This window comes from Sander lucioperca, chromosome 3, assembly GCF_008315115.2.
Source record: "Sander lucioperca isolate FBNREF2018 chromosome 3, SLUC_FBN_1.2, whole genome shotgun sequence".
In the NCBI taxonomy this organism is placed as follows: domain Eukaryota; kingdom Metazoa; phylum Chordata; class Actinopteri; order Perciformes; family Percidae; genus Sander; species Sander lucioperca.
In genome coordinates this window covers 40,612,776-40,633,389 of record NC_050175.1, presented here as the reverse complement: position 1 = coordinate 40,633,389, position 20,614 = coordinate 40,612,776, and the positions used below count along the sequence as shown (strand labels likewise).

Below are 20,614 nucleotides of genomic sequence, written 5' to 3'. Positions count from 1 at the left end.
TGGTTCTCTGCTCGCTCTGCTCTTGTTTTTGCCATTAAACCGACTCACCTCTTCGCCTAACCCCCTTCCTGCTCTCGCTGCTTCTCTTCCCTCCTGCTGCTCCTCCTGGGAAATTCTTCCAGGCCGCGATAAGAGCTCCGTTTGGGATCAACTAGAGGATGCTGCCATGGAAACCTTTTCTCTAAGTAGGGCTAATCTCTCTCCTTTGCCCTTTTTTTCTACGTGTGTGTGTGTGTGTGTGTGTATATATATATGTGCGTGGGGGGTGGGGTGAGTGAGTGAATCCATTGTTCACCCGGACTAGCGCTGTGTTTGATCTGTGATGTGATGTGGGGTTTTTCCTGTCCTTTGGTGAGCTGCATCTGTGTGTTTCTTAGCATGAGATAGAAGTGGAAAATATAAGCATTCTGGCAGAATTTGGTCGCAATTTCCCCTCAGAGGGAGATCAAAGACAGACTTCCATACGCTTTTACGCTCATTTTTAACATTTTAATTTCTGCTTACCTATATTTTCATCCAGATTTCAGACTAACTTTCATGTTGACTTGAAAAAAAATGACTTGCTTGGTTGCTTATTTAAGGGCACGTTGCCTTCAAGTGCTCTCAGAAATGTAATTATGAGTTGAGCACATCAAAGGAGCTACCAGCTGGTAAATTAGGATTGGGAAATGTCAAGTTTTCCAGTGTGTTACCGGGAAAACTAGGTGAAATGAAACTGGCTGAGCAACATATTATAAGTGAAATATTTTATTTCAATGATTGGTGTTATTTATTTTATCCTTAAAATCGTCAACATTTTTGTTTTTAGGTTTTCAATAATTTTGTGGCTATTTTCAACTTTATTTCTGAATTAAAGCTGGGGTAGGATTTTATTAGAAGTAGAGTGAGACCTCCTCCTGCAGCTCTGTCAGCCCTGAACTTTCACCAAAGTGACGTGTACGTAGATCTGATCCGTCACGGGCTAGATTTACTAAAGCCTGAAAACAGAGCCAGGAGGAGGTGCAGAAGTCTATAGTTTCCTCTCAGACCACTTGAATTACAATATGCTGAAAGGTTATTATGGACGTTTTGCCCAATGACGCCAAAAATAAAGTGCCTACCACATCTTTAAAACAGACTGCAAAATAAAAAATGTCATTTCCGCAGTCCATATTAACTTGTGATATCAGAAACATTACAAAGAGCAGCACTTAAAGGCATCAGCTCAACACCTCTGTACATGCAATTTTGAATTGCTGCTATCAAACCCATTCAAGCAAAGGTTTTATTAGACCTGTTATGTTAGTTCCTGCTGTACAGAGTTATACTACAACATGTGTAATTGAATTAGTCTAATTGGTCTTACTGTTGTTTTCATGCATGACAAAGACCTACGAAATGCTTGTTAATTTTCTGAAAGTAGATTTTGGCGAAATGGAGAGCTACAGGAACATTTTTACAAAAGCTGTACTTTGTTACTTACTGAAAGCTTGTAGTAACTTACAAACAAGCTGTAGAAAGCAACATGAAAAATGCAAACAGTATAATAGTAGAAATCTAATTTGTATAGCAATGAATATTTTAAAAATAACTCACAGAAGTCATTTTGGTCATAATGTGTGTATCAGAGAGATCAGGGCCATGAACTTGTATTTATTTATTTATTTTTTTAAATGGAAATGCATTTAAATTGAAATTTGCTGATATTGTGGTCTTGTGGCTGCATGTGTGCTGTTTGAATAGATCAGCTGTACATTTGTTGATGAATTTGTCAAGCTGTGCACATTTTCGCAGCTACATGTGTACTGTGTTGATGTGTCCAGGTAAGGAGCGCTCCACTCTGTGGGACCAGATGCAGTTCTGGGAGGACGCCTACTTAGATGCTGTGATGTTGGAGCGTGAGGGCATGGGTATGGACCAGGGACCTCAGGAGATGATCGAAAGGTTCAACATGGCTGACGTTTTATACGATCCGTCTACATACTTTATTCACGGTTAACTAGGTAACTTTGTACTTATAATGTATGAAACCTGGACACCTGGACTAGTAATACTTGGCTTTTTTTGTGTTTTGTGTGTCAACACAGATACTTGTCACTAGGGGATCATGACCGCAAGCGTCTGGAGGATGATGAAGACCGACTCCTGGCCACCCTGCTGCACAACATGATTGCGTTCATGCTAATGCTGAAAGTACGGAGGCCTAGTTTGTTATTTTAATCGTGTCGATCCGTGCCAAGTTTCCTTTTTTTTTTTTTTTTTTTTCCTCCAGATATCTCAACTTTTTGATGCTCTCGTTTGTTTAGTTGAACAAAAATGACATCAAGAAGAAAGTGAGGCGTTTGATGGGAAAGTCCCACATTGGCCTCACATACAGCCAAGAGATCAATGAGATACTGGACAAACTCGCCAACATGGTGACTATCTGTCCTTTTTGTTTTATTTAGTTGACTTCAACTTCTATTCGCCCTTTGTAATTATTTGTATTAATCTATATCTTATTTTTTTTAGAACGGCCGTGAGCTGGCCATCAGGCCCAGTGGAAGCCGTCACATCAAGAAGCAAACATTTGTTGTACATGCTGGCACTGATACCACAGGAGACATCTTTTTCATGGAGGTAGGACAAGTCTGTAATTCCTAATATTACAACTGGCTTTTTTTTATTTTTTATTAGTTTTTGTGAAATACCAAGTTATTTCAAACTATTCTGGTAATACAATGCATATATCTTTATCTATATTATCCTTACTACTAGTATAATGTCACTGCTACTACATTGCACATATCTGTACATGTTCATACATTTGTTCATATTACATAGCCATATTTATTCTGCTCTTATAACACTGCAGTACATTTCTTGTCCTGCCTATGCACCACCTGTCTATACTTGAATATCACATTGCACTTTCTGCTTTTTTTTGCACTTCTGGTTGGACGCAAACTGCATTTCGCTGTCTTTGTACTTGTACACTGCACAATGACAATAAAGTTGAATCTAAAAAAAATACCAAGTTATTTCAAACTATCTGTAGCGTTCCCTAATACTGCGTATAGAGCATGTTATAGCATGTTTTACTAATATTAAACTTGCCCCGTCATTGTTTCAGGTTTGCGATGACTGTATAGTCCTGCGCAGCAACATCGGCACAGTTTACGAGCGCTGGTGGTACGAGAAGCTCATCAACATGACTTACTGCCCCAAGACCAAGGTGCTGTGCCTCTGGAGACGCAACGGCCAAGAGACACAGCTCAACAAGTTCTTTACAAAAAAGGTCCAAAACTGCATCTCTCTCGCTCTCTCTGCATCCTGTACTTTTCTTCACTTCAACGGTTAGAAATTAAAACAACTTTCCTCTTTGCATTCTAGTGTCGTGAACTCTACTACTGTGTTAAAGACAGTATGGAAAGAGCTGCAGCAAGACAGCAAAGCATTAAACCAGGTATGGAGTGACCTTTTTTTTCTTCTTTCGGTCTATCTCAAAAACAGCCGTCATCAGTTACTAGTCTTTTCTCAGGGATAACTGGGCATCATTTATTTACTGTTTATTGAGTAGGGGTGTAAGGCTACACATGTCTTGTTTTCATGGTCACAGTTAAATATATTTTTGAGCAGCAGGTAAAAAGGCAGAAAATATTGTCATTTATTTAAAAACAAAATAGAAACATGAAATAATCAATAGGTCAGTAATGCAACGTTATTACAAAAGACTAACCCACATATTCTTAAATATAATGTAAATGTAATTCACAGGATTTAACAAACCCCAAAAAGTTGCATACCGACCGGAACGTGGTGTAATAAACGGTTTGGGAAGAAGACAAGCACCATCACACCTGTGTGGCTGCAGAGTTGTGATGTCCTTTTGAAAATTGTTTTGCGCATTTTCCCGGGATAAGCATAGTCAGTATTTGACTTGAATTTGCTGACGTTATCTGTGTAGCCTGTTGAAAGACAGAACAATGTTCTTTACCGCATGCTGCCATGCATGTCATCCATTTCATCACCTTTTGAGATTTTCGCTCTTCTGATGTTTTGGAGACTTGCTCTTTCTGCAAATCGGTCTCTATGCTGTGTAGCGAGATGAGCCTCCTGAATTTGCACCCAAAATTGCTGTGAAAATTTTGATTTATAATTGCCAACTAAATTTAACTTAATTCTCAACTGGGGAAAAGGCAGAAAAAAGCTGCAAAGAAAACAAAAAAACGTTGCAAAAAAGAAACTACAACCCCAAATCACAGAGATGCCGATTCCCACGAGACATTTTTATCACAATTATCAATTTTATTACGACCTCTGTGTTTGGCAAAATATGGGAGGTCATTTGCGGTGGAATTTCTACCTGACAAATTTGCGGACGTGGCAGATTCACACAAGATTAAGATCACAGCCGACCTCCGCAATTATTTTTAATAGGGCTGCACGATATTAGGAAAATATCTAATTGCGATTATTTTGACTGATATTGCGGTTGCGATATGATTCATGATATTGGAGGGAATGATCATTTTTGTATCATTATTCTCATTTTCAGTGTGATTTATTTTATTTTTTTTGTGAGGATCTGTACCAAACAAAGATTTTTTTCTTTACTCTGTAGGATACAATTTGTAGGCCGGGACATCTCTGCAGCACCTCAATACTTTATTTCAGAATGGTTTGACATATTTTGCCTTTAACAAATATTGCGCCCCCCTGCGATTTGGATATTGCACTAGTTCATATTGCGATTTCGATAAAATTGCGATTAATTGTGCAGCACTAATGTTTAAATTACTAGAGGTCCCCAGGTAATACTAGTCTGCGAATAAGGCTTAGGGCAAGCTTTTCTTTTCTTCTTCCTGTCAGCCTGCTGGGATTTGAGGTTTCTTTGGGGAATGTATTATCTGTACTTATCTGCTCTAAACTCTGGTGTTGTTTCCCTCAGGTCCGGAGCTGGGCGGAGAGTTTCCCGTCCAGGACATGAAAACTGGTGAAGGTGGACTGCTGCAGGTCACACTGGAAGGGATCAACCTTAAATTCATGCACAGCCAGGTAAGAGAAACGGCTTCTCATCTCACACAAAGGCATGACAATAACATGATCACTCCTGATGGTTAAAAGTTCATCCCGTCCTTCTGTCCACCTTTCTGCTCTTCTACTCCTGTTTGCCTCATTTCCTTTCATCTCGTGACATCTTCCTCTATTGTCATTAAAAACAAATCCTAGTCAAAATGTTAGCGATGATCAACAACATTTTGGCATTGGCATTTGCTTGTACCTGATGTTTTTCCTTAGAGGAAGAATTCCTGTTTGTGCTTTTGCTTTTTTGGATTTGCTTTTTTTCAATTTGTTTGTTTGTGCGTGCATGTTTGTATGCATGCGCTTCCCAAAACAATATTAACACATCCTTCCACACGAGTTTCTTTTTTGACATCCGTGGTGCTCCAACCTCATTGTTCGTTGACCGTGTGGGAGGAGATGAAGGGTAATGTGTGTGTGTTGTGCATCAGCAGTAAGACGGATGACCCTGAGCAAAGACTTTTCATTAATAATTGGCTATTTAATAGCAACTTTCACATTTAAGTTTGGACCCTCGAACATCGTCATGTGTTGTCTTCATGCCTGCGCAGGTAGTCGGGGTTGGTATATTTCTTCCGGTTTGTTAGAGTGTAGCTGTGATTGAGTGATGTACTCTTGTTGAATAGTCTGAAGAACAGACCGTGTTGAAAGATCAGGGACCCACTGCAGCCAACGCACACTTCATACATATTTAGCATCTTTAAAAACAACAAAAACAAAAGACTGAGGTAGTGCCAAGTAGCAAACAAGATCCTACATCTTTTTAACTGAATTCTCAACAACAAAAGTCATTTTAAGTGTCAGTTCTAGTGGTATCTATCAGTTTTGGTTGAATTTAAGCCTCCAACCGAATACAATAGAGGTGAATGGAATTTCATTTGTTGTGCTCACAGCTAAAAAATAGAGCAGTAACCGAGCCCGGCCCGAGCCTGACAGGCATTAAGATATTTATGTCCGAGCCCGACCCGAGCTCGATACAGTTAAAATCTCATTTTTTTTCTCATACTAATGACACATGTACTTTTGTAGGAAGGCATTCGGAAATGTCAACAGATGAGCGCATCAGCGCACACGGGGCAACAAGCGCACGTTAACACAGGCGCGCACCTACATAATAAGCTTTTTTTAATTTAAAATGTTCAATGCCTTTATAACGTTGATGTGACCGAGCCCGACCCGAACCCAAACATCATTTTTAAATATCTGTCCGAACCCGGGCCCCGGCGGTACCCTACGGGTCCCGACGGGCTCCGTTTGGGTATCCATCCTCTAACTTACATCCACCTGGTGGCCAGAAACATGACTCCAAATGAATGATAATGTTGAATGATTATGTCAGTGTTGCGTTTATACTGTAGCTTGATTCTGCTCCTCCCCCCAAAAAAAGTCAGTCAATGCAGGTTTTAATATACTTTTTAATTGCTGTGAGCATCACAAATAAAATCCCATAATCTCTATTGTAAAACCTAAACGTATTGCATGGCCAGACACAATGTATTTCTATACTTTGGGTGAACCAACCCTTTAGCTTGGATGTTGCTACACTCTGTTGTGATTACTGCCTGCTTTTTCCCCGCTGCTTCTGCTTTTTCTACCTCAGGTATTTTTTTTTTCTCGTTTTTTTGGCTCAAGTAGATTTTTTGCTCTTCATATTGCAAGGGGTAGAGTGCCACGCTTGGAAACGATTTTTTCATTATCACACAAGCTCATACAATAAACCTAAGACATGAGTTTCTCAAAGGTGCTCAATGTAGAGCACCTCATTTCTAGAAGAAATGATTTTCATCAGCGACGAGGCCTAGAGTTGTGAGATTGCGAGTCCTCATAGATAGTTTTCATGGTTTTTGAGTAAAACAGTTTCACCAATCCTCTGCAGGAGCTTTATTCAGCACTGGATGCAATTTGGAAGACTTGTTTTCCTTCTCTTTTTTTTTTTTTTAACCCTTGAGTTGTCTTCCTGTCGACCGTGCAACGTTTTATTTTTCTGGGTCAAAATTTACTCTTTTTTTTTTTTTTTTTTTTTTTCAACATTGTGGTCGTCTTTTTCGACACTTCTGTTGCTTTCCCCCAAAGTTTTTTATAACGGGTTTTTTTTTTCACTTCTTACCGATGTTGCGCTTTTTTTGACGTTTTGTTGTTGTTTTCCCCCCACGTTTTTGAAGCTATTTCCGACATTTTTGTTACGCTTTTCATCATTCTTTATCATTTTTTTTCTCTCAAATGCTATAAAATTGAATAAAACACCCACATTCAATGAAAGTACTGAACTGATCTTTTATGTTGCTCGTGAAGAGTAATGGTTGTATGGAACCATCCACGTTATTTTTTTTGACCATTTGGTTGGTTTTGAATATGGGTCACATTTGACCCGAGGACAACAGGAGGGTTAATTGAAATGACTAAATTGAGCATTATAGTGGGTATAGCACTGGGTCTAGTCCCGAGTAGCTCTGCAGTGGGATGGTGTCAGAGGTGACGTCCTACATGGTAGAGGGATTTACTGTCCATCATGCAGTATATCTGCGCTGCTGTGTGAGCACGTGGTGTTGGTGCCGGCCCTTGTTGCTGGAGGAGGAGGCATGGAGGGCTCTGGGGGACTGAGATGTTATAAAGTCCAGGAAAAGAAAGGTGAATCCAGCTCTCAATACCCTAGTCACACCTCTAGTCCTCTTATTTTCTCTTCTATTTCCTAGTTTTTGGGGGCTGATTCCTCTTGTGACAGGTTATTTTTCTTTTTTTTCTTTTTTTTCTTTCATATTGGCTCTGGTAACTTATTTTTTTTTGCTAGATTCTTGAATTGATTTGAATCCGTACGAGGCTCCCGTGGTTAGCGCCCTCTCGGAGTGCCGTCGAGTGTTTGTGCTCTTCTGTCCGATAATAATCCAAACCATTTCTCTCCCATGCTCTCTCCCCCTGCAAGGAGCGGAAGGTACACAACCTCTGCTGTGTTTGCTTATTAGCAGTTACATCTTATTGGGTTCCTTTTTTGTTTTTCTTCTATCTTTTCCTTCTTTTTTGTACTGTTGTAGCTGTATGGCAAATCTAATTTTGTGTCCTTGTCTACATTTTTATATGAAACTTCCATGTATGCATCATATGGGCCATACTGCATCTTTGAGCATTATAAGAAATGTCTTTGTTATTTTTGACTACCTTTGCTGTTTTACATCCAAATATATATATCTAACTCTAAATCTTCCAGTTCTGATACACTTCATTGATGAAACAAGTAACGTTGAATTAGTTCAGAGCTTTGAGCAGACCTAAATGCATTTCTCCTCATTTAACCGTCGCCCATGTATGCGTTAGATCATGGAAACTTCTCATAGTGTGCTTTTCTTTTCTTTCGTTAGCTGTTAAAAGCTTGCACTCCATGTGTAGTTGTTTTATTTTTGACCTTTCATACCGAATAAAACAAGTTTAACATGGCTAATTATTTTTTTTTTTAAATATGAAGTGTTTACTTTTCATCCAGTGTTGTTGAGTTAATAATGTTCTGTCTTGTTTTGTTTGTTTGTTTTGTTTGTTTTTAGGTTTTCATAGAGCTGAGTCACATTAAAAAGTGCAATACAGTGAAGGGAGTCTTTGTCCTGGAGGAATTTGGTAATTACACCATCTATTGATTCTAGGCCTGTACTCGGCACGGCAGTAACTCAGCTCCACGGCAAACGTATTTGGCGAGAGCTAATGAGGGTTTCGCTAAATTGGATACTCGCTCACCTCGAGGAAAACAGAGAGACACCGGTATCTGGGGGTGATTAAGTGAGTGAGGGATTCTTCAGAGGACGTGGGTTTTCTTTCAATCACATGGGTAGCGCTAAAGTTTAGAGCTAGAAACGTATCATTTAGTTGATAAGGTGGGAGAGGGATGGAGTTGTTGAGAGAAACGAATGCAGCGTTAAAAAGAAGTGTGAGGACAGAAAGTCGGTATACGTGCAATTCAGTGTCCCAAATTGCCTATGGAAGGTTTTACGTGCAGTTTAGTGTCCCAAATTCCCTATACAATGTCCTTAATTATGAACCTGCTAAACCACCTGTTTAACAGGTGTTTGGGTTATGGTTATGGTTATGATTAGGGCAACCTGTCTCAAATAAGACCCTCATCATTTAGGACACTCAGTTTTTGGAAAATAATTTGGGACACTAAACTGCACGTATACCCAGAAAGTCTAGCTGCCTTTTCCCCAATATTGTTCTACCTGACAACAAACGGGCACAAGTAGAAGCTAAAACTAAAATGTTCTATCGTAAGAAGTGATGTCCGTTCTTGGAGATGGACGGATGCATAACTCAACGTGTGTATATATATATATATATATATATATATATATATATATATATATATATATATATATATACATATACATAAATGAATGAAAGTCATTTACAGCAACCCTGTGAAATTGCGTAAAAAGGATTTCATCGTCTACCAAGTTCCCATTTTAGAGAAAACAAAGAGCTTCTAATGGAAGCAAATGTCATGGCAGCTAAAAGAGAAAGCTAAACGTTAAAGGTTTAGTTTGCTGATATTCTGAATTTTATATGTCGTCTACAATCCCATGAACATATATAAACAAATCGATCTTAGTCCTTTGAGGATTAGTTTTGTAGTTCAGACTGCTTTTATGTTTTGGACTGTAGTGAGCAGGAGTTTAAATCGTTAGCTCATTATTTACATTTCTAGGTACAAGTCAAAAAAAAAGAGGACTTCCAGTATGACAGTGCAGTACTAGGATCGTCAGGGGTTGAAGTTGAGTGCCAGGCTGGGTTACTGTCGTGTCTCTGTGCTGCTTTTGTAATGTTGCCCTCATCTTTGCCACTATGAAAACCTTCATTCTCCAGCAGGTAAAGTGTCGTCACCTTTCTCCTTTCTTACTCACACTAAACTCTGTGCTGAATATTTCCTCACTCAATCCTTTTCATGGATTTGTATTTTTTTCTTCTTTTTCCATATTATGAGTTTCCCTCTGCTTCCTTCATCACTTGCTTTTCATTTTCGGAGATCACCCCAAACTCCATCTCTCATGTCCTCTGGCAGTCTGCCTCTGAATCTCAGCAAGTGGAGATCTTTGGTGGGACTGTTTGTTTAGGATTTAACATTTCCCAGCCCCTTTTTTCTTTTTTCAATCTGTCCCGATCTCAGCCTCCTCATCTCTGCTATGGGTTCACAGTTACTAATGAAAAGTCAATCTGTCCTGTGGGCAGTGACATGGTCCGGGGTCAAAGGATTTTGGCCTCTTGGAGCTGCTTTTCTGTGTTGTCTTTTAACTTTCAGTTCACTGGGGGGGGGGGGAAGGAAGGGAAGGAAGGTTGTCCTTTTTCTTGTTTTTTTTCCACATTTTAACCTTTACACTTTTTTGCAGTCTGTTATAAGACATATGTGTTTTTTATTTGTCCATTTTGTGGGCCATGAACGTCTCACCAACAGTCACAAGTTTGAATTGAATCCCATGCCTTCCCATATAAACAGTTTAAAGACAAAGGCCTTTGATGGATCCAAAATCAGTTGAAAGACCAGATCTGATCATTGAATTAGTCAGAATATCAATATATTTCAACATGACCAGTATTTATCAAAACTAGACGAGCCACTCTTACCCTCGTCACCCTCTCTGTCTTAAGTTCGATGTACTCCTGACTGTTGTGGCAGACTCTTTTTTGGCCCACATCCCATTTTACACCTTGTTGAATGTCCAACCCTGTGCCCCCCCCCCCCCCCCCTCTCAAAAGCTCTCAAGCATGAACTCATTAAGGTTCCTGCTGCCTTTGAATTCTTTGTTTTGTCTTTTGCACCGGCATAGTTCCTGAAACTAAAGAAGTGGTGATCCACAAGTACAAGACCCCCATGGTGAGTCCTCAGGTCTTCTGTCCGAGTCGATGCTCTTTACCAGTGCATGTAGAGTACCCGTCGCAAGGTGTGCCCAGTAGAAATGTGCCTCGCAAAATTTGACATTTGTATCTGTAAACATGACTGCTGTAGAGGTACACTCTGATTCCGTTCCCCCGGGAGAACTAACATGAACCTAAGTCTGAAAACTGGAGCTATAATCTCAGTGGAAGCATTTAACACATACTTTATAACGTGTGAACTTAATCACTAAGAGTGCAGCAATTTGACCCCCTCTGGTCATTAAAGGATTACAGCACCGTTTGAGAGTTTGGCCCTGTAGTCACCTTACTCGGTGTAACCAGCGGGTGGCACCAAAGTTATGTCTCCACTTTACAGTGCTCAGCACAGATTACACCCATGCTAAAATTGACTAAAAAGAGGAATAAAAAAAATCATCTTTTGGAAATTGATCTTAATGCCTTGATTAAAAACATTAGGAAAAATCCAACCTGACATGGGGTACTTTCCATGAAATCATCTCTCAATGCAAATCAAACCAGCTATTAGGTTAACTGAAATAAAACCATGCCGATCTCTAGGTATGGTGAAGGTTATGTGACGATGTGGGGGTATTTTAATTCCAAAGGCCAAGGGAACTTTATCAGGATGCATAGTATCCTGGATCTATGAAATAACTGGCCTTTAAAAATAAAAATCTGCCTGCCTCTATGGGAATTTAACATAGGGGTGTACTTACTTATGCCCCCTGTATTTTAAGGAAGAACATTTATTTATTTACGATACATTATTCATTCACAAAGAAAATTGGTGTCCTTAAAGATTGGATTTTTCCTGATTATTATTTTTTTTTTAATTAAGGCATTAAGATCAATTTCCAAAATATGATTTTTTTATTTCTCTTTTTAGTCAACTTTAGCATGAGCTGAGCAGTGTATTTTACAGTATGTTTGGGCATGTTCACACCGAAAGTTAATCTGGCATGCCAGATGGTTTGTTAACACAGAAACATCCAAGAAGCCGTCATTGGAAACTCTTTCAAAAAACATACCTGGCAGGTGATTGGATGAACCGTCTGTCTATTACATACCTGCAAACTAGTTGCTTTTCAGTGAAAAGAGAAGAGATGTGTCACCTTTTTCAGCCCTTCTGAGTTTGCAGGTATGCTATTATGTACACCATTGTTGTTTTGAGCGAACGGGAACAGTATACATCCATGCGCCACACATGCCTAAACCACGCCCGTAACTGCCAGAAGCTCCTCACCAGACGCTGATTGGTTCGGTCCGCTGCTGTTTTCGGACACAAACGGATTACTTGAAGCCTGACGAGATGGATTTTTGTGTGTGATAAAGACAATATCCTGTCGTGGGCACCAACTGGTTACATCACAAAGAAACTACAATGCACTGGTGAACCAGTAGTATTCATCAGTTGAGTTCAGGCAAATTAGGATTTTGGCACCCCTAACAACACGGCATGAAGGAAAAGGGGCCCTGCGGAGTTTTTAAATACTAACCCTAACCCTAAAGCATGCAACAGTCAATATTCCTACAGTATTTAGACTGAAGGGAGCCTCTTGTCTATCTTTGTTCCTTGTGTTATTTTTAACTATACACAAATGTAACCTCACATCTGGGCCATTATCCTCCTCATGGTTATTTTTTCCTTCTGCAGGCACATCAGATCTGTTACTCGGTCCTCTGCCTTTTCTCCTACATGGCGGCAGTGAAGGGGAAGGAGGCGGAAGGAAAACCCAAGATTCTGTCACCGAGACCCCTTCCTAGCTAGTCTACGCCCCGTGCCTGCCCCGTACTTGCAGTGCCTCTCTACTTGAAATGGCATCTACGCTCTAAAACCACAGACTTCTGACAATCCCCCCAACTTTATTCTAAGCACATAATTCCTTCTCCCTCTTGTATATACAAGCCTAAGACCCTTTCTCGACTCTGTTGTGTAGACGTATTTAGTCTGTGATGTCGTGTAAATACTTCCAACCCCTCACCGCTGTCGTCCTGATAGATCATACCAACTAGCTAAATGTTTGCCTGCTCCTTAACTCGGCAGAAGCGACTCCCCTCGAGCTAACCTCCTCAGTGTGAAAGTCTCCTGTTCTTCCTAACTGTTTTTGCCGATAGGAGATGTGAGCGATCACCCCGAGGCGCAGAGTGCACGCAGGTCCCGTGCACAGCCTTGACATTCACTACAGAGTAGCTCTCTCTCCCCCCCCCCCCCAACACCCATCTCGATTTGACTGTGTGAGTTATTCCGTGATACGTGGTTACTGTAAACTTCCAGTCTGTCCAAGTTTAAACTGGTGAAACATCCAGAGACCCTCTTATAGTGCAGGACGTCCCATACTGAAAATGCTACCGTACCGCATGTAAACGCTTCTTAAAAGTGTTTGAAGCCCAAAATAATGTGAGTGTTCTCAGATGTGTGCTCTTGCCCTAGATCAGTCCGCCAGGCTGAATTACTGTTCTAGTTCTACTGTAAAATGTCTCGTCTGTGGTCTGCTGTTATTAATTGCATGTTACTATGAGGATGAAAAATAAATATTATATATATATATTTCTATATATAGTATTTATTTAATATATACATATATTGACTGTACATTTCTCTGGAAAAAAAAATGTTACAAATTGTTGGTTTGCTAGATGTGCAATACTTAATAAGTAGTTAGCCATTGCCAGAGCCATGTTTTCTTGAGTTAACTGGCTTTCACAGGGTGAAGAATGTAAGAAAGAACTTTTTTTTGTTTTTCTATAGTACATATTGATTGGAGTGAATCTGATGACTTCAGTTTGACTGTTTAAAGTTTGTCTTTTAAAGGTAAAATCAACTCCGAATCACATACGGTAAAAAAAAATAAATAAAATGGCCGCTGTGTTGCTCTGTATGGTGCAAACTTTGGAGTGTTTTGCACTCAGGCCACACCCCCCCAATTAGTGATGTCACAGCAGGTGTTTTTAAAAAGCAACAGGCGGTGGAGATGCTGTAGTAAACATCAGAGATGGTGTAGTACCTTGCATTTGAATTCAGCCTACAAAGCGATGATGTGATATGCGTCTTTGATTTGTCTAAACCGTTTGCGATGCTGTGGGAACGGGTTGTTTTTTTAATAAATAATATGTGCCGTTTCTGTGCGCCGAATTGAAATGAAGAGGAAACCAAACCCACCTGGCTCAAACCGGTAGCCTGGGAAAACCATGATGAACTTCTGGCAAATTTGAGATTTGCTCTGCAAGTCAGTCTGGCCAAGAGCCCATTCAAGCCCATTTCCAATTTTTCCAAATCGAGGCACCAATCACAACCGTTGAGGCGGGCTTTATACGATGACGATAGCGCAGCGAGCAGCTTTTTGTTTACATTCAACACGACGGCCACCGAAGTGCAGAAACCCGTTGATGCCGCTAGTCGCTGCTACGTCACCCGGATCGTTGCTCTGATTGGTTGAAGGACTATCCAATTGCGCCCAGAGGCATTTGAGCGGCGTCTGTTGGTGACGCCCCTTTGGAAATGAGCTGTGAATGAACCTTCCCCAGACCCACTCTCAGTTACAACTGAGAAGGGTCTGGTGTCAACCAGGCTATCAAACCGGTGTTACACCAGTGTGTAATGTGTCACTGCAGGGGGCGCTGTTGCATGGATGTTTTCATACCATACAAGTGGTTGTTATTACTGTAATTCAGTTTTTAAAACAGGTGAGCAATCTTTTAAAATGTCCATGTTAAACGATCACATTTTACATTGAAACAGTAGTGACTTGTCTTGAGGTTTTCCCTTTTCTTCCCATTCAGGCGACATTGCGTGAACGCAGCATACGCAATATGTTAGGTTTGTTATTCAGCCCCCAATTTTCAGGTACACGGTCACTTTTTCTGATGGCCCTTGTTGTTAGAAATAGTGACCTGTCTGGAACTGAATATTGTCATCTCATTGGCCTTTCTCTTACCAGTTATAAAGACTGAATGACACCAGAAGGGTCAAGAGAAGCAGAAGAATGGAAAGTCACAATTTCTGACACTGATCATGAGAAAATCAGAAACTGAAAAATATTAAAAGAAAATACTTGTAGAAATGATGACGACTTCCATCCAACCATGCCACCTGCGGTCACACTGGGGCCGCAACTAGTCATTATTTTAATTATTAATAAATCGTTTGGTCAAAAAAATGTCATAAAATAGACAAAATGCTCATTTCCCAAAATGTAAGTTGACCTATTAAAACTTGTGTCTAACCAACAGTACAAAATCCAAAGTTATTTAATTAACTATCATAGGAAACCGTGTACTTTCACTCGAAAAAGACTTCAAAGGATTAGCTTTTGGTCACAGAATATGGTGTACCACCGGCACTGTTTGGTCAGGTTTGGCCCTGAACCTCATAAGCAGCCAAGGAAAAAAAACAAACGCCTGTTTTCACATCACAGACTGGGTTTTGTGCCGAAAGTACAAAAATCTCCAAACCGACCAGCAGCAGTTTTCCGTCCTGTGATTGATCCTTTAGACGTTTTAAAGCCTAACAGCTGTGGTCACCTGCTTCCAGAGGAGATTAAGTCTTAATGTTGTTTCTGTTCCGTATTAGTAAAGAACAGTTGAATCTGGTCCTAATGCTGGCCCGTTTACTTTCACTGTGTGTGTGTGTGTGTGTGTGTGTGGGGGGGGGGGGGGGGGTTTGTGTGTGCTTGTGCGTCCATGTGGTGAATAGTTTCTCCAGATCAGCAATATATGGGTATAGCTATATCACTGGAAAATGTTTTTTTTTTTTTTTTTTTTTTGATTCTGACATGCTTGTATTTTTAGTGATTTAACTGTGCAACGAAAAATAATCGGTAGGATATTCAGAAGATGCTGTTTCATTAATGAATATATTATATATAAATAATATATAAATGAGACTGAACTCGATCTGAAGGATCTCTAACATTGGTTTGGGACTGGGGCACAGCTCTTTATGCCTAAGTTAAAAAGGACATTGTTTTTTTAAACTGTGAGTATTACAACTCATCTCTGTCATTGTACTAGCTGGCTGCTGTAATGGGAGGGAATAAATGAAAAGAGATGCCAGGAGTAAGTATTCCAGCATTTGAAAAAAAAAGTATTTATAGAATATGTACAGCTTTGGCAATATAATAAAAGTTATCGCAAATAACGCTCAGCCTAGTTCATCGTCCTTTTATGAAAGAATAATGACAAACTTATTCTACAAAATGCAAGTTTGTTTAATAGTTTGAGTCCATACTGAACACTAGCACAACCATTAAAAGTATTAAGACCGGAGGTTTGTCTTTAGTATTGAGTGTGCGAAATGCAGTTGTTGATTAAAGTTAAGTTTTTTAAGCATCCACAGAGGATAAACCATCAATCATACTCATCACTGGTAAAGTATGTCTGTGCACGCCTGATCACACTGACTTTGGCTTTGGAAAATTACATCCACATTGTCTTTTTTTAGGTTACATACAAATGAAATAAAGTGGTAGGGTTTTCTAGCGAAGAAGATGAAGACGAAATATTTTCTTTCAGTAACAGCAGTGAGTGAGCAAGAATACAGAATACATCCATCCCCAACTGACCGTATTGAAACATGAGCACATTGTGCCGTTTAAGAACATCATCAAAACAGTTTATGGTTATTTGAAGGATCAGTTTACTTGTATTACAAAAAAAATTATTTTATCACTTAACCATGGTAGCCATGTGGATAGTTATGGATTTTGGATGCTCAGGATAGCTTTGTCTGAAACTCCTGGGGGTCAAAAAAAGGTAATGTGTGCCACTTAAAACATTCAGTTTAACTTTCTAAACGTCTGGATAATGCACAGAACTCCCAGTTAATAGTTTCCCTTTGATAAAGAGTTCCACGGTGACATCTGTGGATTATACAGATAATCAGGGCATCATTTCTGGAAAGATAACTTGCTGTCAAGTTTTTGCAACGTGATTTTTCAATCATCCTGTATAGAGGCACATTAAGGCATTAGCAGGAGTTTCAAAAGTATCTTTTCTGTCCTCTGAAATTTTTTTTAGCAAAAATTAACAGGCTGGTATTCAGCTTTGTGGCGATATTGATCAATCCTAAATCTAGAAATGCATCACTGGACATACACGGCACACTGTATCTCAAAACCTCAGCCGATTCAATTCAATTCAATTTTATTTATAGTATCAAATCATAACAAGCTCCAGACACTTTACAGATAGAGTAGGTCTAGACCACACTATAATTTACAAAGACCCAACAATTCCCCCAAGAGCAAGCATTTAGTGCAACAGTGGCGAGGGAAAATGGAACCCAAACTTTTCTGTTTGGCCAGATGCCACTAGGGTTAAGTAGACAGTACACATGTCTTTGTAATTTTGGTTGAACTGCAGAAACTTCACACTGCAGTGCATTGCAGCTACTGTACTTAAGGCAATTTTACTTCAGACTGCAACTCTACAGAATGAATGTTTAGGCACAGGATTGAACAGGAGAGGTAGCAAGATAGTGTTGCAGGCGGTAAGAAAAAAAAACTTTACATAAAGGCTCTGTCTGAACTCACTCCCACGTTCACTACTCCCTATATACAGTAATATATCCAACAGTTTACTATAGACTGGTGAGCAATACGTTGAAATGTATTATTGTCATGAAAAACATAAGTCTGTGATTAGAGTGTGTTACATAGATAATAGAGAGGTATTTTGAGGCAGCCAGGTTGCTAAATATTTAACCAGAGAACTGGGCGTGATGAATTATCTTAAAAATAATCATGTGCCGTACTCAGGGAAATTTAAGCTTATCAAACTTATTAGTCACTAGTCCCTATGACTGAATCCAAAAGCACCTTAAACATTTGAAAGCAAGGTGTTTTTCATAATCTTTGCATTGAAGTGTTGCACTATGTTACATGTTTAGAAAGTTGCTATCATTTAAATGTAGCTGACTTCGGAAAGCATCCTCACTCCGAATCATTGTGTAATTCCTCAAATTTCATTTCAGATTGGATGCTTGATGACTTGAGAGAATTCAGAGATTTAGCTGTCGACTTGTTGTCAGATACTTGAATGTCTTTGCACTTTGCCCTCGGCGTTTGAGAGCAACGCTGAGCTTAACTGGCGGATTAAAGCCACTCGTTTACCTCTAAATCGGAGCTCAAATGTTCCCGTGGACTGAGGTGCGGAGTATCCGCAGGCGAGACATGACCTCATCCCAGTCCAGGTAGGCGCCCTCAAGGTGTCGCAACCTGTCGGGCCGGCTGATGTAGTTCTTTCGCCCGTGCAGCAGACGCCAGTTATCAAAGGTCACTATGTCGCCTGAAATACAACAACACCAAACATCAGTTACGAAGGTATGAGGTAATTATCATTTGATCCTTATTTCAGTAAGGAGCTAAATGCTTCTCGGTCTTGGAAGCAACAATCGGTTACAACTGTAGGTAGGAAAGTAGTTAAACCAGACATGCTAATGTTAAACACGCTGTTTAATCAATTTCTTACACTTTTGCTTTTGGGTTTTTGAAAGGTTTTTACGACCTTTTAGCGCACCACTTCACACTTTGGACAAACTGTCCTGCCGTGCCTAGTTACAATTGCTAATTTATGATTGGACCGTCCAGGTAATGGGTTTAGTAGTCTTATGTCGACGACGTCGACCGGATGTCCCTCACCTTCCGCTTTCTTTGTGTCGGCATTCTAAACTCCGGTCAATTTGGAAAACATCATCCGAGCTAGAACCAACAATCAAATTATATTAATCTTCTTCTTTTTTTTGAGTAAAATTCTCATCAAACACTCGACAGCCGTTTAAATTCCAACGCTCGCCTCCCTACGTGCATGTATTCCACCAAAACAAGTTTCCTTCCCGGGGCTATTTTGCAGAGGCACCGTACCTGCGTCCGGCGCTTAGCGCGGCCCGAGACGACTGTGGTTGGTTTAATGAAATGCCAATAAACCGGAGCACGTTTTTCTCCCGTGCCAGAATGTTGCGTGGACTAGCCAGACCCTCCTCCGCAGCGCTGTGGAGGAAGGTCTGGCAATGCGAGACTAGGGGTTTAGAGAATGGCCGTTTGATCGCGTCTCGCTCCTCTCCAAGACGGCGGGCTTTTCACTCCACCCTTGAGCGGGGCTATTTGGAAAACGAGTTCAACACTTTGACGTGGTTAGACGACACCTACAAAAAGGCGTGTTTGAAGCACGCTGAACCCTTTAAGCAACCTCAAAGGACGCGTCATCAGGATGGAGGCGTGAGCCCTGGCTGCTGCTGTCCAAACACAGAAACACTGTCTCCCTACTTATTGCACCATGCTGCTACGCTTTGATGTCCTTAATGTCTGGTACAATGTCATTAGGGCTCCTGCACACTGCCTGCGTGGCGTGAGTGTGGCGCTTCAGTTGCGTGGCGGCTGCGTGGCGTTTTCTATGTCTTTGCACACCAGAAATGTGTCTGACGCGGCGCTGCTGCTGCTAGCCTTGTCTGTACACATGTATGTTTCCCATTGATAAATGGGAGTTGATAATTGGCAGTATTGACGGCAAAATAGGCTACAGAATATTTCATTCTGTGTTGACAGGTTCAATATTTGAAAATCGATACTTTTTTTTTTGTTATTACATTTATATCTGCATTTATGTCAAAACCTAGAGACTTTCAAACAACAAAATGTCATTTATGAAATGTATTTGTGTCAAAATGACATATAAACATCTTTTCCTATTCTATTTTGCCTGGAAACTCTTCCAACACGCTTGCGTGTCGCGTGAAAAATAGGCGTCGGCCCTATATCTAGCATGCACGTGTTTTCGGCGCGGCTCGAGCGTGTCACGCAGGCAGTGTGAAAGCTCTGACCTGTCAACGTGGGAGCCGAAATAAAAACGGACACGCCACGCAGGCAGTGTGCAGGAGCCCTTACTACTTCTGTCACTTGATGCTGCAGACTTTGCTGAGCAGTGATTATTTAGAGAGGGTTGCCCCCACCCTCGAGGTAATTTGATTTGGTCTACAGTGACCGAGACGAAACTGACTGATGTTGTAGTGACCGCGATGATGACAAAGACGTTGTAGGCCACTGTGCCGTGTCCTGTTTACTACAAGCCTGAGTATCCTGCAGAGTGGATCCTTCTCTCTCAGAGCCTCACTGACGTTTTTTCATGTCCTTTCTTATTTGACGAGACTGACTGTGATTTTAAGCTTTACAGATACATTTCCCTGTGCTAGTTACTGTTCTATCGGTAGAGTTTACAGAGGTGCACACTGACCTGGCATCATTCTGTAGGTGACTACGTTCTCCGGTCGGTTCATGATATCCACGTAGGCCTTCAGCGCTCTGTAGAAGGGCTGCACCTGATGCACGGGGAGGTCCAGCACCGAATCTCTGGTGGCGTTGTTGAAGTTTATCCTCTCGACTCGGCCGTCGGCAGTGACGCTGCTCGGAGGAGACAGAGAAGGAGAGAAAAGTTCGATGACAAACAAAGACGACTCTTGACTTTTAGAGGTGAAACTATTGGTCGATTAATCAACAAAACGGTAGTCTCGCATTGCCAGACCCTCCTCCGCAGCGCTGCGGAGGAGGGTCTGGCTAGTCCACACAGCGTTCCGGAATGGGAAAAAGACGGGCTCTGGTTTATTGGCATTTCTTTAAACCAATCACAATCGTCATGGGTTCACTAAGCGCCGGACTGAGACACGGTGCCGCTGCTAAATAGCCTCGGGAAGGGACGTGTGTACGTTCAA

The 20,614-nt window shown here is 40.7% G+C and overlaps 2 protein-coding genes across 40 annotated transcripts in view; one reads left to right on the top strand and one right to left on the bottom strand.

Annotated features, from left to right (window-relative positions):
• madd (MAP-kinase activating death domain) overlaps positions 1-14,020 on the top strand; it is a 59,480-nt gene extending 45,460 nt beyond the window's left edge. For 15 of the 37 annotated variants that reach the window (XM_035999739.1, XM_035999753.1, XM_035999759.1 and 12 more), the window contains 12 exons: positions 123-185; positions 1,803-1,923; positions 2,067-2,172; positions 2,286-2,396; positions 2,491-2,598; positions 3,092-3,256; positions 3,352-3,424; positions 4,910-5,016; positions 7,964-7,972; positions 8,577-8,646; positions 10,845-10,891; positions 12,569-14,020. In XM_035999739.1, coding sequence (XP_035855632.1) covers positions 123-185; positions 1,803-1,923; positions 2,067-2,172; positions 2,286-2,396; positions 2,491-2,598; positions 3,092-3,256; positions 3,352-3,424; positions 4,910-5,016; positions 7,964-7,972; positions 8,577-8,646; positions 10,845-10,891; positions 12,569-12,682 — 1,094 coding nt within the window. In that variant the 3' untranslated portion in view covers positions 12,683-14,020. The remainder of the gene's footprint in view (positions 1-122; positions 186-1,802; positions 1,924-2,066; positions 2,173-2,285; positions 2,397-2,490; positions 2,599-3,091; positions 3,257-3,351; positions 3,425-4,909; positions 5,017-7,963; positions 7,973-8,576; positions 8,647-10,844; positions 10,892-12,568) is intronic. The other 22 variants (XM_035999743.1, XM_035999762.1, XM_035999742.1 and 19 more) reach the window with 5 other exon arrangements.
• The window catches only part of bbox1 (butyrobetaine (gamma), 2-oxoglutarate dioxygenase (gamma-butyrobetaine hydroxylase) 1), a 31,568-nt gene continuing 19,815 nt past the window's right edge, over positions 8,862-20,614 (bottom strand). For 2 of the 3 annotated variants that reach the window (XM_035999774.1, XM_031290130.2), the window contains exons 7-8: positions 20,140-20,306; positions 16,346-18,198 (exon numbers count right to left, since the gene is read on the bottom strand). In XM_035999774.1, the coding sequence (XP_035855667.1) occupies positions 18,038-18,198; positions 20,140-20,306 (328 nt within the window). In that variant the 3' untranslated portion in view covers positions 16,346-18,037. Of the gene's footprint in view, positions 8,874-16,345; positions 18,199-20,139; positions 20,307-20,614 lie in introns of those variants that run through there. The other variant, XR_004103472.2, reaches the window with a different exon arrangement.